The sequence below is a fragment of the Littorina saxatilis genome, linkage group LG8 (assembly GCF_037325665.1).
Source record: "Littorina saxatilis isolate snail1 linkage group LG8, US_GU_Lsax_2.0, whole genome shotgun sequence".
Classification (NCBI taxonomy): Eukaryota; Metazoa; Mollusca; class Gastropoda; order Littorinimorpha; family Littorinidae; genus Littorina; species Littorina saxatilis.
In genome coordinates this window covers 3742520-3757781 of record NC_090252.1, presented here as the reverse complement: position 1 = coordinate 3757781, position 15262 = coordinate 3742520, and the positions used below count along the sequence as shown (strand labels likewise).

The window sequence follows — 15262 nt, the reverse complement described above, 5'->3', positions numbered from 1 at the left end:
ACCAATCAGGGCATGTATCCTATCACAGGGCATCAACCTTAACGCGGGTCAGAATCAAAGTGTCAGCGTGGCGCGTGCCGAGTACAGTGACGTCACAACATGACCTTGACACTAACCAATCAGGGCATGTATCCTATCACAGGGCATCAACCTGAGCGGGGGTCAGAAACAGCGGGTCAGCGTGGCGCGTGCCGTGTACAGTGACGTCACAACATGACCTTAACACTAACCAATCAGGACATGTATCCTATCACAGGGCATCAACCTGAGCGGGGGTTAGAAACAGCGGGTCAGCGTGGCGCGTGCCGTGTACAGTGACGTCACAACATGACCTTAACACTAACCAATCAGGACATGTATCCTATCACAGGGCATCAACCTGAGCGGGGGTCAGAAACAGCGGGTCAGCGTGGCGCGTGCAGTGTACAGTGACGCCGACACCTACCTGCTGGACGATCCGCTGTCCGCAGTGGACAGTCACGTGGGCAAACACATCTTCCACAACGTCATCAGCAGGCAGGGCGTGCTCGCCAGCAAGGTGAGAGAGACAGGTGTACACTGGCCGTACAACACTTGAGATTCGCTTAACTAAAACTTAATCGAAATGCAATATCATACTGGATGTACGCATTGATTTAATCCGTAGTCAAGCATTTGCGTATACCAGCGGATCCTTTTAGGTTTAACAACGTGAAAAAACAAAACAAATGCATAGTGCATTTGCAAATGCTGATACAAAGAGAAGATCAAAGACACGCCAGGGGAGACAACCAGGGGAGAGTAATGTATGACCGACAAGACTCGATTTTGCAGACTTTGCAACAAAAGTTACTCTTACCCTTCGTCCAGGGAACACAGATCGCACTAGTTCTGGCTACTACATAGCAACATGCGCCCGTAATGAAAAACAGCCTTCAATCAAAAGAACCCCACTTACTAACCGTTTTGTCATCGGAAACAACGATACTTTATTGTTTGGCCTTGACCCTTTTAAGCCGCGTATCTTAATTGGTTTCTCATGGCATGCAGTGGCTGCCCATGGTAGACCAAATGATCATGTTGCGTGGTAGCACAGTCTCGGGGGTGTACACCCTGTTGGCCGTATCTCGTTTCACCGTATCTCGTTTCACCGTATCTCGTTTCTAGTTCTCCGTATTCATTCAGTGGAACGGACTCGAAGTGCCTTTTGACCGTATTTGGTCATGTTTGGTTGTTTTTCATGTGTGCATGCCGATCAGTGTACACACACACACACACACACACACACACACACACACACACACACACACACACACACACACACACACACACACACACACACACACACACACACACACACACACACACACACACACACACACACACACACACACACCCACCCACCCACCCACCCACCCACCCACCCCACCCACCCACCCACCCACCCACCCACCACCCACACACCCACCCACCCACCCACCACCCACCCACCCACCCACCCACACACACACACACACACACACACACACACACACACACACACACACACACACACACACACACACACACACACACACACACACACACACACACACACACACACACACACACACACACACACACACACACACACACACACACACACACACACACACACACACACACACACACACACACACACACACACACACACACACACACACACACACACACACACACACACACACACACACACACACACACACACACACACACACACACAAAAACCTCGGGGGTGTACAGCCTTGAAATGAACTCGCCTTTGTCTGTTTCCAGACCCGGATCTTGGTGACTCACGGCATTCACTGGCTGCCCATGGTAGACCAGATCATCGTGCTGATTGACGGCAAGGTGACGGAGGTGGGTAGCTACGAGGAACTGCTCAGCAGGGATGGCGCCTTCGCTACCTTCCTTAGGACATATCTCACAAGGGACGGCACGTCGGAGGACGAGGACGACGAGGACCCAGAAAGTAAGGGTGTGGGGTGTGGTTTAGTGTTTAGAGCGGCCTGTCCTTTATAACCAGTTTGTTGATAGTTCTTGGCTTCAAAATGGTCGATATTTACATGTGAGATCCATCTATCTCTGCAGAAACTGTCGGAATTTAGACACCCGAACATTTTGTGCGTTAAAGATCCAACGTTCACACAAAAACAAATCCTGAACATAAAGCTTGGCAACATTTAAAACGAAACTAAAAAAAAAGCGGGAGACAGATCCTTGAGTCATAGATCTGTGAATTCAACAAACAACATACACAGGAGACATTCAGAAATGGTGATGGGAGGGTGAAAGGAATGTGTTATTTATTTGTTTTATTCAGCGGATTCAGGAGAACGGGCACATGACGGTTACTATTGTTGTTTGCTTGTTTGTTTAGTCCAACGGATTAAGGAGGGCATCTTCCAGAGGCTGGAGTCCATCACTTCTGATGCTGCCACGTCGGGCGACGAAAGAAGGTATGATGCCTATCTCTCTCTCTCTCTGTCTCTCTCTCTCTCTCTCTCTCTCTCTCTCTCTCTCTCTCTCTCTCTCTCTCTCTCTCTCTCTCTCTCTCTCTCTCTCTCTCTCTCTCTCTGTCTCTCTCTCTCTCTCTCTGCCTCTCTCTCTCTCTCTCTCTGTCTCTCTCTCTCTCTCTCTGTCTCTCTCTCTCTCTCTGTCTCTCTCTCTCTCTCTCTCTCTCTGTCTCTCTGTCTCTCTCTCTCTCTCTGTCTCTCTGTCTCTCTCGCTCTCTCTGTCTCTCTGTCTCTCTCTCTGTCTCTCTCTCTCTCTTTGTCTCTCTCTCTCTCTGTCTCTCAATCTTTCTCTCTCTGTGTCTCTCTCTCTCTGTGTCTCTCTCTCTGTGTCTCTGTCTCTCTCTCTCGCTCTGTCTCTCTGTCTCTCTCTCTCTCTCTCTCTCTCTCTCTGTCTCTCTCTCTCTCTCTCTCTCTCTCTGTCTCTCTGTCTCTCTGTCTCTCTCTCTCTCTCTCTCTCTCTCTCTCTGTCTCTCTCTCTCTGTCTCTCTCTCTCTCTCTCTCTCTGTCTCTCTCTCTCTGTCTCTCTCTCTCTCTGTCTCTGCCTGTACGTCTGTCAGTTGTTGTTTTTCTGACATTTGCTTTTCTTGAATCGTCGTTCTATCAAAAATCATGCACATTCTTTTCGAGGAGTGAAAAAATCCAACCATGTGGGTACAATTTGTCTGCGTTCTTTGCAGAGCAGAAGTAGTTAGCTGATTTAATTGTGCATGTTGATGTGAGTTACAACATGTATTCTACACGTGTCTCACTCTGCACGAAACGAATCAAGACTTTGAAGGTTGGTATGCCTTTAAGTTGAAGGATACTTTAATTCTTTGCAAACATCTGGACACGTCTGTTTTGACTGACACGATGGTAGACATGAAACGGGCGGCACCTTTGAGCAACGTACCATATCAACAACTGTCTGTGAATTTTTCCAGAGAGTTGGACGGGGTACGAAAAAGAGTCACCAGGCGACAACGAAGTCGCGGATTCTCGGAATCAGAAAAGACTCCACCCAAAGCCGCCCCTCCCCCCAAGACAGAAGGGGTGACCAGGCTGGTGGAAGAGGAGCAGTCCATGAAGGGCGGGGTACGTGGCTGTTGATTCTAAGACTATACATGCTGTTTTAATATACTTTGCTCACGGGGTCCTGATTTGGCCTATATGGTCCGCTGGACCCAAACAGTAACAACTAACTGTGGCGGGAGAGCCAGATTTGAAGAAAGTTTGACGTAAAAGTTAGGGATGGAAGGCTTAGAATGGTCATGGTGTACAGAGTCCTTTCTGTCACGCTATCGCTGTTTTCAGCTTGCCAAAGAAGAGAGAGAACAATAGGGTTTCTAAACAACAGTAGACGATGCAAGGGAGGTAATTCCCTTTTCAGTTCCGTGTTGGCGGCCATTTATGTGGCGCGGACACGCTTTACCGGCATACGGGTTGATGAAGGGTAGTAAAACTGGACCAATGTCAAGTTGAATAGTTAGAGATTGGATGAAAGTTGTTTAATGGATGTAAATTGATGACCACAATGTATTATTGTGGGTAATAATGTAGCCGGAATGTGATGATTGTTCGTAGGGTTGGAAACAACGATCGATGAACGAAATCATCGTTAGATCAGAAAGAATGGGAAATCTAGAAGACAAGGAGATATAGGTTATTTTGATGTGGATAGAATAATATGTGTAATAAATGAGTTGAATTATAGACGAATTGTTAATGAGTTAGCCGGTAGGTCAGAAGATTAGGGGAAAGGGGTGGACTATGTTGTTGCGGAATGTTTCACAAGTAGTTTGGTTGCGGTCGAGTTGCCAACAACCAATCCGTATGGGGTCCGCGTTTCTGTCTAGGTTACCGTAGGGACTGGTATAAAAGGCCAGAATAGATTAGTACAGGAAGAGACTTCGCATTCTGTTGAAGGGTTAGCGTAGGGAAAACACAGCGTAACGATAAAAGAACTTAGAGATTCTTTCTACCTTTTCGTAAATTAGGACAGCTTAGGTATAGCCAGCTTCAAAGGACGACCGCGCATGTTACTGATTGTTTACTTCAAACAACAGTAAAGGTCCAAAAGATATGTAGGAGAGAAATTCCGTAGATAGTCAGAAGTAAACAACCGGACTGTTAGAACGTCGGCGTGCGTTTGATTGAACGGTCCTAAATTAGCTAGCTAGGTGTGGTAGATTAAACCTTAGGTGACCTGCGCAATTCTAGGTAAGCTCCTGTGTTTTTGGTGTCCCGCCTGTTTTGCGCATGGTACTTTGTAAAAGGGGAAACTGGAATTAGGTTAGGGACAAACAACTTTGGTGACGAATAGGGAGAGTCGTCAGTGACTCTGTCCCGTTCTCACTAAAGTCAAAATAGTAACTTCTGAAGTCTTAGACTAACCTTAAAACTTAGCCCAAAGAGGGAAGAACTGTTTCTCCCATTTAGAATTCCATTAAAGAACAGGTTTGAGAGAAATTCTTAGATAGTCAGTCAGGGAACAAAAGATCCTGTATGGGATAAAAAGGTAGCTAGCTCGATATGTGGAGTCTCGATTTAGGATAGGATTATTTGGGGAAGGGAGATTAGGCGGCTTCATTGTTTTCCATGATAATAATCTGCGCATTTTTGATGTTTGCCATGTAAAGGCTACCCGGGTTTTTGTATCAATTTTGTATGTGAATTTATGATATTGAATAATTTGCACCTGTTGTATTGGAAGACTTGTACACTTTTCTAGAAATGAGTTTAATAAACTATTTTATAGAAAAGTGATCCCATGGAATTGACTCCATCACTCGACTGAATGATTTTCGTTGATACCTGAGTCGTCACTTCTTCTCACTGATTTAACCTTTTTGGAAAGATAAGCTAACTCGGCAATTTTAGATGGAAGAGGATAAATATAGCGCACTAGCAGATTTTAGTTGCACGCACTAGGGAAAAATGAACACAACGCGAGGCCAAAACTAGATCCGGAAAGGAGAAAATAACAGGTGCACACACTAAACAACAAATCTGTAGAGCCGCATAAAAGACTCACGTCTTGTTTATTATCTACAACTTTCACGGTTTTCCGCCGGGTAAATAAACAAACATTCAATGCAATAGGAAAACTGCTACAGAACTAGCTAACTAACTAATTTGCTCACAGCATCACGGTTTGTCTTGTCTTAACTGTAAACCGTCTTAACTGCACCGGTTGTTGTACTATTTCAAGGTGTCTTGATGTCAGCCAGTTCTGTCCATTTTCCAGGTGAAGTTCTCGGTATACCTGGCCTACATCCGGGCGCTGGGAAGCTACGCGTGGCTGTTCATCCTGGGGCTGTATGTGATGTTCCAAGCGTCCTCTCTGACCGCCAATATCTGGCTCAGCCAATGGACGGACGACGCCACCCTGGCCAACACCTCCCTGGCCGGCACGCAGCACTACAACGATCTCAACGCCATGTACCTCGGGGTCTACGGTGGGCTGGGGGCGGCACAAGGTGGGTAGGGGTAAGAGAAGACGGGGATGGTTGGTGGGTAGAAACCAGACAGTGTTCGGGATGGTGTCGTGGTCACAGTCACACTGGCCGGCACTACAGCGACCTCAACGCCATGTACCTCGGCGTCTTTTGAGGCCTTGGGGCGGCACAAGGTGATTCCTGCTAGTAACTCTCCATAAACAATCAATATAAATAAGGCGCAGTGATAACAAAAGGCAGGGGGGAATAGGACAATGGTGAACTTGCCAATACAAGACCATGGACAACAAAATAGGGTTTAAAACTGTTTTTTTCTCCCTGAAAAACCGGCAAAATCGTAGCCATTGGGTACCATCATTGCTCCTCTCAGCCTCTCCTGCATGTACTGGATTACAGACTCTGACCTTGTGACCCCGGGTCGGCGATAGCTAGCTTCAGTGGACACTGTGTCCTTTGATATCACTGTCCGAATGTAGGATTCCATATCAATCAACCAATGAAACTATCAAGCAAGCAATAAGCGAACATTCATTTGTAGGTGGGTTTTTTTCTGTTGTCTTCTCACAGCTGTGTTCATCGTGGATTGTTATGCTGTGCGGTACAACACACGTAGGGTGCGCTCCACTGCCTGAAAGTGCGCTGGTAAAATTACGTCAATCAACCAACCATCCAACCTACCAACCAACAAATAGTCCTACTAGTCAATGGGTCAATTATTCAATCATTTAACTGCTCTCAATTTATCCTCACAGCTGTGTTCATCATGGCGTTCTCACTGCTGTACAATACCCGGATGGTGCGCGCTACCGCCCGGATGCACGCCGGCATGTTGCTCAACATTCTCCGTTCCCCCATGGCGTTCTTTGACACCACGCCTATAGGCAGAATCCTTAACAGGTCAGTGTTGGGCAGAGGAAATGCCTTCATTCTTTCCTTGTTACTTTGTTCGTTCTTTCCATCAATCAAACGAACACTCGATTAAAACACACTGCCATGTTGTCCCTCGCTTCTGTTGTTCCCCGATAGGTTGACATCACGCTACTTCGTAGGATTTTAAACCGAGTAGCATTAGGCATGGGAAATGCCTTTGTTTCCTAGGTGTCCGTGTAATTGCTTCGTTCGTCCGATCAAGAAATCATGCAATTGATTAATACACGCCATAGTCTTGCTCAATGTCCCCCCCCCCTCCCACCCTGGCGTGTTTGACACCACGGCTGTTGGTTATTAACAAGGCAGTTTTGGGCATTGCAAGTGTTGTCATTCCTTATGTTTCTTTGTGACCTCGTTCGTTCGTCCTATCAAGCAAGCAAGCAAGCAAGCAATCGATTAATACACGACGGCATGCTGCTCAGAGCAGTTAACTCCTACATGGCGTTATTGCCATGTGTACACTACATTGGGGTATGCACGTTAAAGATCCCACGATTGACAAAAGGGTCTTTCCTGGCAAAATTGTATAGGCGTAGATAAAAATGTCCACCAAAACACCCGTGTGACCTGGAATAATGGGCCGTGAAAGGTGGATGCAGTGCCTAAAGGCAGTCGATCTACTGGCCGATGTGAATGCGTGATATATTGTGTAAAAAATTCCATCTCACACGGCATTAATAGGTAACATGCGCCTTGAGTCGCCTTGTGTGATGAGATACGTGCGCGATATAAATCCTCGTAAATAAAAAATAAATAAATTGTCGACACCATGCCAGTAGGTAGGATTGTCAACAGGGCAGTATTAGGCAGGGACACTATCTTCATTATGCAGGGTGACCCAAAAAAAAGAGTACCCAAACAAACTTGAACTCGCCGCATATGAGCATAACTTTCCTGAAAGACAAGCTAGAACGCTAAAATTTGGAGCATTTTCTGTGCAAATCATGCAGAGGCTACTTGTGTGTGTAAATCCATTTTATGAAGATTGCTTTATTTTTGTTCAATTTATGACGTTTATGACTTTTTGTTTGGGTACCCTTTTTTTGGGGTCACCCTGTATATAATATTATAATTATGTACCCTGGTTGCTTTTTTCTTTGATGTTGGTTGTTGTTCGGGCGAGTTTGTTAAACCTTGGCAGGGGTGGCGTTCTCAACAAACAATGTTGTGCAGCGGGGATGGGACGAGTCTGCATCCAAACAAATATTGATTGATATTGTCGAGTGTACGGTTGCCTCAGTGTGCACCCAAACAACTAGTGATTGGTATTGTCGCCTGACAAACAACTAGTGATTGGTATTGTCGCCTGACAAACAACTAGTGATTGGTATTGTCGCCTGACAAACAACTAGTGATTGGTATTGTCGCCTGACAATCAAAACCTATAGCTTCCGTCACGGGAAATGTTGACATTCCATATGTATCTCATATGGTAAACGTTACGTTGCCTTGTCCAGGTTTTCTCGCGACGTGGACGTGATGGACGTGAACCTTCCCCAGTCAGCACGGATGACCATTGTGGGCGTGGGCAACCTGCTCAACACTCTCATCCTGATATCATACAGCTCGCCAGTCTTCCTCAGTGTAGTGCTGCCCCTCGGCGTTCTCTACAAGCTGGTGCAGGTATGATGCTAACAGTTATGAAAAAGCAACGAGTGTAAATCTGTTACGACACAACAAGCCATGTAGTATTATGTTTATCGTACATATTGTACTTGCCTGTCTTTTGCTCAAAACGTTCCTACAATGACGTTTGTTTTGGTGACTTTTTTTATTATAAGCAGTGGAAAATGAGGTACCTTGCCAGACTTGTTCGACACGACCTCATTTACATGATATACCCACTAGCGAATAGAACGATATTGTTATATCATGGGTGGTCTCTCTCAAGTAGGTAGCATACATGTATTTTACACACTGGTATTGGTGTTGTATACATTGGATTGGTATAGTAACTGTTATTAATGTATTGCAACGTGGAATGAGGGCCAGTCTTTGTTAAATGAAACTTGTGTCCCTTGCAGATGTTCTACATTAAGACGTCACGACAGTTGAAACGGTTGGAGTCCACCACGCGGTCCCCCGTGTACACTCACTTCACCGAGACCATCCAGGGCGCCACCTCCATCCGGGCATACGGCGCGTCAGACAGGTTCGTCAGGGACTCCCAGGACCGCCTGGACAAGAACCTCGTCTGCTACTTCGCCTACCTCGTGTCGCAAAGGTTCGTCACGTTGGGAAAAGATGGGTGTGCTTCGTTCGTACTTCTCTTCCTCTTTTGGCCCCTTCTTTTCTCCTTCTTACCCTCTCTTCGGTGTCCGAACTCCCCCCCCCCCCCCCGTGTACACTACATTGGGTGTGCACGTTAAAGATCCCACGATTGACAAAAGGGTCTTTCCTGGCAAAATTGCTTAGGCACAGTTAATAATTGTCTACCTATACCCGTGTGACTTGGAATAATAGGCCGTGAAAGGTAAATATGCGCCGAAATGGCTGCAATTACTGGCCGTATAAAATTTCATCTCACACGGCATCACTGCAGAGCGCCTAGAACTGTACCCACGGAATATGCGCGATATAAGCGTCATTGATTGATTGATTGATTCTTCATTCTTTCATTCCCCTTCTTGCCTTACGAGTTTCTATTGTTTCGTAGAAGCTTACTTTATCCATCCACGTCTGCTACTTCGCCTACCTCGTGTCGCAAAGGTTCGTCAAGTTGGGAACAGATGTGTGTTCTTCGTTCGTACGTCTCTTCCTCTTATGTTCCCTTCTGTTTGACTCTCTCAAACCTTCAAACGGAATATTAATAGTAAGGTATTGAATGTAATTAAGGACATGTATGATAAGGCAAAATTGTGCGTGAAGGTGAACAGTGTATTCTCCGAGACGTTCACCTCAAACATCGGGCTTCTTCAGGGCGAAAATTTATCACCGATTCTTTTCTCACTATTTTTAAACGACCTGAAGCAGTTTTTGATTGAATATGATGTCCGCCTAGAGTTGCCCCTGAAAAGAGCCCAAGAAATAGATGTTGAACGCATTAATGACTATATGTATTTGTTCCTGTTAATATATGCTGATGATACTGCTATACTCGCCGAAACACCTGGAGAAATGCAAAAAGCCCTGGATGGACTAGATCGTTATTGTAAGAACTGGGGACTAAGCATAAATATTGAAAAGACAAAAATAGTTGTTTTTTCGCGGGGGAAAATACGGAATATCCCAAATTTTGTCTTGAATGGAGTACCTGTCCAAGTAGTTTGGGACTATGTGTACTTAGGTGTACTATTTAATTATAATAACAAATTTCATAATGCCATGAAACGTCAATGTTTGATTGGTAACCGTGCAATGTTCTCGTTAATTCGAAAATGTAGAAAACTAAATTTACCAATTGATGTGCAATTGGATCTTTTTGAGAAGTGTGTACATCCAATTTTGTTGTATGGTTGTGAGGTGTGGGGATATGATTCATTAGACATATTGTCAAGGTTTCAATTGCGATTTTTAAAAATGCTTCTTGATGTATATAAAACTACACCCACTTGTATGGTTTACGGAGAGCTTGGTCGTTATCCAATTAGAATTGAGGTACAATGTCAGTTACTGGTTTATTGGTATAAACTGATGAAAGAAATGAACGATGGTGCGAATAAGATGTCTTGTTTAATGTTAAAACTACATTTGAAGTTGTACCATGTACAAAACGTTAAATTGCCCTGGCTGTCGCATGTTAATACTATGTTAAATAAGTTGGGTCTATCATATTTATGGACAACTCAGAGTCTTGCCGTCTCAGGTTTTAAAAACGTTGTAAAACAAAGGCTAAGAGATCAATTCCTGCAGGAATGGAACACTGACGTGAATGCCAACAGCTTGTGTTTTAATTACAGAATATATAAAAAGGATTTTTGTCTGGAAAGGTATTTGCTTTGGTTGCCTAGGAAACTCCAAGTTAAACTAGCAAAATTTAGAACAAGCAATCATAAGTTGCCAATACATCAGCACAGATTTTTTAATGTTCCTAGAAATGAAAGATTGTGTGACATGTGCGATAAAAATGAATTAGGTGATGAGTTTCACTATTTGTTCAGTTGTACCGACGAAAGTATAGTGTCTGAAAGAAGAAAATTAATTAGTCCTTATTACCGATCTCACCCAAATTGTTTAAAATATGAACAGCTAATGAATTGTAAATCTAAGATAAAACTAATGAAGCTAGCAAGATTTGTAGCCCATGTTATGATTTTAGTATGTCACACGCTTTCCTTCTTTGCCACTACTAAAGCAAACGTGTGCAAGATCGTATGTTACGCGCTTTGGAGCATGTGCAAGAACGGATTCAAACTCGAAATCGTCCCCCCAAAAACCCCAAAATGCACACACGACTTTTATTTCTCCTGCTGTTATCGTTTCTTCTCTTTACAAATTCTTCAACGCTCAGAATACTGAAAACGGCATCCCAGACGACAGTACTGTTTCCATACGCGAATTTAGCTGCCCTTGGAAAGTGGCTCGCTCAGGAGGCCTGTTAGTCTGACACTATAAGGACAGAGTTGTGAACATAGATGACAAAGATCCCGGAAAGAACAAACATTTCGCGGATGCAGACACAGAAAGACGTCATGAAGATTGCGATGCTTCAAAAGATACAGACTGTGACGATGACTGTGACGTCATTCACATATTCCGAGACGTCATTTATAGTTGTTCGGTCACTTTCGTCAAAAAGTAGATCTCTCCACAATGGCTGCTCCTGTGTTTAGGTTTATCAAGCGTGAGTACGCAAAACGTGTTTGTTCTCTCCTCTGTTGAAGCTGTGAGACATAATCGCCATTACGAGCTAGTCGTGTGACAGAGAGTTTTCTTGCACACTCGACTGCTGCTGTTTCACTCCGGCTAAAGCCGTCGTGAAACATCTACAGTCTCGTGTGCAAGAAAACTCTCTGTCACACGACTAGCTCGTAATAGCGGGTAATGTTAGCGTTATATCTAGTTTCTTTATTGGTATGTATATATGTAATACATGCTTTTGTTTTGTGTTTTTACAAAAGATGCATGGCATAATGGTATTGCCAATTTACTTCAGCTGTATATTATCGTTGTCCGCTTAATGTATACATATTATCTGCCTGATTTCTTACCTGATTTTGTTAAACCTATTTTTCTTTTTGTTTGCATGTATGGAAGTGTATATTGCCAATTTAATTTGGTCGTATAGTATTGTTGTATTTGTCCGCTCAATTTATATACATATATTAACTGTCTGATTTGTTACCTTTTTTTGTGTTAAAGTTATATCTTTGTTTCAAAGCCCTCTGGGCCCAAAACAATAAAATACTTGACTTGACTTGACTTGACTTGTTACTTCTCTCATTCTTCATTCTTTCATTTCCCTTTTGTGTTGCTCTTATTTGCAGAAGTTTATTCTGTCCATTCATTTTTTTGTTTTACTATTTTACTTTCATAATTCCAGGGTGGAGATGTTCTTGCAGCAGTCGAAGATTTGTATTACGTCTCAGCTGTTGACAAGGATGGTGTTGATTGTTTAGATGAACATGATTTAACATGTCATCGTTTGAAGAGATGACGCACTTGCAAGGTATAACAAGGCTAATTACACTGTCAGCAACGTTGTTCCTTCTAGTCAAAAGATCGACCACTTACGAAAGGTTGTTGACGTTGACACACGTTCTATGTTTCAATGAATGTGTATAACTGAGCTTTGTTGGTGACTGTCCGGTGTTGCAGGTGGCTGGGTGTCTGGCTGGAGCTACTGGGCAGTGTGGTCACTCTGTGTATAACTGACTGGTGACTGTCCCGTGTTGCAGGTGGCTGGGTGTCTGGCTGGAGCTACTGGGCAGTGTGGTCACTCTGTGTATAACTGACTGGTGACTGTCCCGTGTTGCAGGTGGCTGGGTGTCCGACTGGAGCTACTGGGCAGTGTGGTCACTCTGTGTATAACTGACTGGTGACTGTCCCGTGTTGTAGGTGGCTGGGTGTCCGACTGGAGCTACTGGGCAGTGTGGTCACTCTGTGTATAACTGACTGGTGACTGTCCCGTGTTGTAGGTGGCTGGGTGTCTGGCTGGAGCTATTGGGCAGTGTGGTCACTCTGTGTATAACTGACTGGTGACTGTCCCGTGTTGCAGGTGGCTGGGTGTCCGACTGGAGCTACTGGGCAGTGTGGTCACCCTGGCCGCCGCTCTGTTCGCCATCCTCAACACCAGTCTGTCCAGTGGACTGGTCGGCCTGTCCGTCACCTATGCCATGAATGTGAGGGATGATTGCTTGAGTGTCTGTCTCTCTGTCTTTGATTGTCTCTCGGTGTGTGTCCATCCGTATGTCTGTTTATGTCTCATATTCTGTTAGGTACGTATAGATTTATTATCGGCTTTTCAGCGGGCTGGTCGGCCTGTCTGTTACCTGTACCACGAACGTGAGTGATGATTGTCTGATTGTCTTCTCAGCGTAGTGACACCTCGTGTCCCAGACAGTCGCTAGAACTGGGGACACAAATACCTAACAAGCATGGCAGTTGATTGTATATCTCTCTGCGTGTGCGGTGTGTCCATCCCATTGTCTGTTTATGCCTCATATTATGTTAGGGACGTTTATATTTGTTCTGGACTTTTTAGTTGGCTGGTCGGCCTGTCCGTTACCTATGCCTTGAATGTGAGCTAGCATGGGAACCGGGTCGGTTGGTCAAGTTGATGGTTTTGCTTGTCTCAAGAACCCAGAGGGGTAATCCAAGACCGATTCTGAACGTAGTCTTTGAGGTTGAAGGTTTTAACACGACAATGAAATACTGTAATTTCTCACATTGAGGTAGGCCCTAATAAAGTTACTTTGATTGATTGATTGATTGATTGATTGATTGATTGATTGATACTAGTCATCTTGGATCGATTTTCAAGGAAAGACTTGTTTCCCATTGTTTCAGGTGACACAAAACCTGAACAATCTGGTGCGGACATCCAGCGAGCTGGAATCCAACATCGTATCCACGGAGAGAATCCAGGAGTACTCAGAGTCCCCCACAGAGGTTGGTTATCATTGTTTATCGTCTCTTCAGCTTATAACCAAAGGGAAGTAAGCGCTCTGAATGCATACGACACGTGCCATGGAGTAAGCGAGAGTTATACGGAACTAATATCCTGGCACCCAATAACAAAGCATTGAAATTAACAAGTAATTGTTATCCTCTTTTCAGCGGTTAATGCTATAATTCTAGACGGTCTCGACTGAGGGACCTTTACTTTTCAATCACAGGTTTTATTTCCAAAGTTTTGTTTTGTGTATGTTTGTTTTTGCTGGTGTAGTGTGTTTCGTAACGGTGCGGCAATTGTTTTGTATTGTCTTCTGAAGACATGACGCCTCCCGATAGTAAACAAAAGTAGTTTCCGTCTAGAAAAAAATGGATACAGATACAGTCTAGAGTTTTCTTCCGTATTGAAGTGATAACTGTAAAAGAAGGAGAAATACCACTGTGAGAGGGAGGAGGAAATGGTACAGCAAAAGACGAGCCAATGGCACAGCTAGAAGCAAAGTTTCAGCAGCGCCTTTAGAGTTGAAGTTGGACTGACCCGACATCACATTTTCTTCAAAATGGTCTTCTGCCTGGTTCTTTATCAAGGTTAACATCTGCCAAAACATATTGATTGTAATTAGTCATGTGTATGTACTATATGTGATTATGCCAGCTTCCACAACAGCCCTTTCTGCAAATATGTTTGATCTCAAATTGTTTCATTTTCTTGAATTCCTTCCTGCCCATCTAACCAACCACCCCCACTCCACAAATATCATTGTGTTTCCATGACAACCCAGGCCGAGTGGACCAACCCTGACCACCCGGTCCCCAACGATTGGCCGGAAGAGGGCGATGTCAAGTTCAAGGACTTTGAGCTGCGCTACAGACCCGGCCTTGACCTTGTACTACGCGGAATTTCGTTTGAGGTCAAGAGTGGTGAGAAGGTACGCTGACTGCATGCATGAGATGGTAATTAAAGACTCCAGCTCGTAAAGTACATAAACCAGAGTAAAAGTAGCTGACAGTTTAGCTGTGTTTGGAAAATAAGTCAGTTATCCCATCCGGTTACGAAAGCTAATTCAGACTACGAGTCTTGCATTTTCGGGGAACGAGCGGACGGCCGTATCGTGGTATTAGTTCAAATGAAATTACACTTGCAGCGTACTTAAAAGCATACATACATCCTTGTCGTTTTGAACAATTGTTTTTTTGTGTCCAAAAGACGTCAACTACCAATTATGCGTTATTATGATTGTCTCTCCATTTCATTTAGATCGGCATCGAAGGATGCACTGGCAACGGGCAAATCCTGACTAACCGTGG

At 44.3% G+C, this 15262-nt stretch overlaps 2 protein-coding genes across 2 annotated transcripts in view; both read left to right on the top strand.

The window, feature by feature from the left end:
- Nucleotides 1-1146, top strand: part of LOC138974470 (multidrug resistance-associated protein 1-like) — a 15527-nt gene extending 14381 nt beyond the window's left edge. The window contains exons 18-19 of the mRNA XM_070347190.1: nt 371-538; nt 1030-1146. Coding sequence (XP_070203291.1) covers nt 371-538; nt 1030-1146 — 285 coding nt within the window. The remainder of the gene's footprint in view (nt 1-370; nt 539-1029) is intronic.
- LOC138972547 (multidrug resistance-associated protein 1-like) overlaps nt 415-15262 on the top strand; it is a 19996-nt gene continuing 5148 nt past the window's right edge. Inside the window, exons 1-11 of the mRNA XM_070345196.1 lie at nt 415-538; nt 1795-1990; nt 2399-2477; nt 3458-3608; nt 5761-5992; nt 6724-6868; nt 8359-8524; nt 8926-9125; nt 13059-13182; nt 13850-13951; nt 14737-14883. Coding sequence (XP_070201297.1) covers nt 1834-1990; nt 2399-2477; nt 3458-3608; nt 5761-5992; nt 6724-6868; nt 8359-8524; nt 8926-9125; nt 13059-13182; nt 13850-13951; nt 14737-14883 — 1503 coding nt within the window. The 5' untranslated portion in view covers nt 415-538; nt 1795-1833. The remainder of the gene's footprint in view (nt 539-1794; nt 1991-2398; nt 2478-3457; nt 3609-5760; nt 5993-6723; nt 6869-8358; nt 8525-8925; nt 9126-13058; nt 13183-13849; nt 13952-14736; nt 14884-15262) is intronic.